The sequence below is a fragment of the Austrofundulus limnaeus genome, unplaced genomic scaffold (genome assembly GCF_001266775.1).
Source record: "Austrofundulus limnaeus strain Quisiro unplaced genomic scaffold, Austrofundulus_limnaeus-1.0 Scaffold4017, whole genome shotgun sequence".
Taxonomy (NCBI): domain Eukaryota; kingdom Metazoa; phylum Chordata; class Actinopteri; order Cyprinodontiformes; family Rivulidae; genus Austrofundulus; species Austrofundulus limnaeus.
The window spans coordinates 1-1420 of record NW_013956419.1 but is presented as its reverse complement, the minus strand read 5'-3'; the positions used below and the strand labels follow the sequence as shown (position 1 = coordinate 1420).

The following is a 1420-nucleotide window of genomic DNA, read 5'->3' as shown; positions in this document are numbered from 1 at the left end:
CAACAACAAGAAAAACAACAACAACAACATGAAAAACAACAACAACATGAAAAACAACAACAACAACATGAACAACAACAACAACAACAACAACATGAAAAACAACAACAACAACAAGAAAAACAACAACAACAACATGAAAAACAACAACAACAACATCAACATGAAAAACAACAACAACATGAAAAACAACAACAACATGAAAAACAACAACAACAACATGAACAACAACAACAACATGAACAACAACAACAACAACATGAAAAACAACAACAACAACAAGAAAAACAACAACAACAACATGAAAAACAACAACAACAACATCAACATGAAAAACAACAACAACATGAAAAACAACAACAACATGAAAAACAACAACAACAACATGAACAACAACAACAACATGAACAACAACAACAACAACATGAAAAACAACAACAACAACATCATGAACAACAGCCTCTGGCTTCAGGACATGGGTCTGAAGGTCTGAAGGTGACCTGAGGTACGCCGGCGGCTCGGTGCTGATGGACACAGCTTTGTACTTCTCATCGTTCCCCTCAAAGATCTCCTCACATTCTGACGCCTTCAACAGAGTCACACTGGTGGCTGAGGAGAGAGAAACATCCTCAGATTAATAATCTGGATTAATAATAATCTGTCTGAACCATCAGGATTAATAATCTGTCTGAACCACCAGGATTAATAATCTGGATTAATAATCTGTCTGAACCATCAGGATGAATCCTCCTCAGATTAATAATCTGGATTAATAATCTGTCTGAACCATCAGGATTAATCCTCCTCAGATTAATAATCTGGATTAATAATCTGTCTGAACCATCAGGATTAATCCTCCTCAGATTATTAATCTGGATTAATAATAATCTGTCTGAACCACCAGGATGAATCCTCCTCAGATTAATAATCTGGATTAATAATCTGTCTGAACCATCAGGATGAATCCTCCTCAGATTATTAATCTGGATTAATAATCTGTCTGAACCATCGGGATGAATCCTCCTCAGATTATTAATCTGGATTAATAATAATCTGTCTGAACCATCAGGATGAATCCTCCTCAGATTATTAATCTGGATTAATAATCTGTCTGAACCATCAGGATTAATCCTCCTCAGATTATTAATCTGGATTAATAATCTGTGTGAACCACCAGGATGAATCCTCCTCAGATTAATAATCTGACCGTGTGATGAGGCCATGATCTTCTTCCTCTCCTCCACAGAGGCCAGCCTCCTCCATAATGACGGGTATCTTTTATAAAGAGAGCCTCTGAACATCCGCAGGTAGTTTCCCACCTGAGGACAGAAAGTTTCATTATTTAACTGTAAACATGTTTCATCAGTCAGAGAAATAAAGTTTTATTATTTAACAGTAAATATGTTTCATCAGTCAGAGA

At 36.2% G+C, this 1420-nt stretch overlaps 1 protein-coding gene across 1 annotated transcript; it reads right to left on the bottom strand.

Moving 5' to 3' along the window:
- Nucleotides 1–500: 500 nt before the first annotated feature.
- LOC106512053 (SWI/SNF-related matrix-associated actin-dependent regulator of chromatin subfamily B member 1) lies at nt 501–1319 on the bottom strand (the record flags this gene model as incomplete). Its single annotated transcript, XM_014000750.1, is given in 2 exon segments — nt 501–609; nt 1208–1319. Coding segments are annotated over 2 exon segments (221 nt in total), but the record flags the coding sequence as incomplete, so codon positions are not given.
- Between the last annotated feature and the right edge of the window lie 101 nt (nt 1320–1420).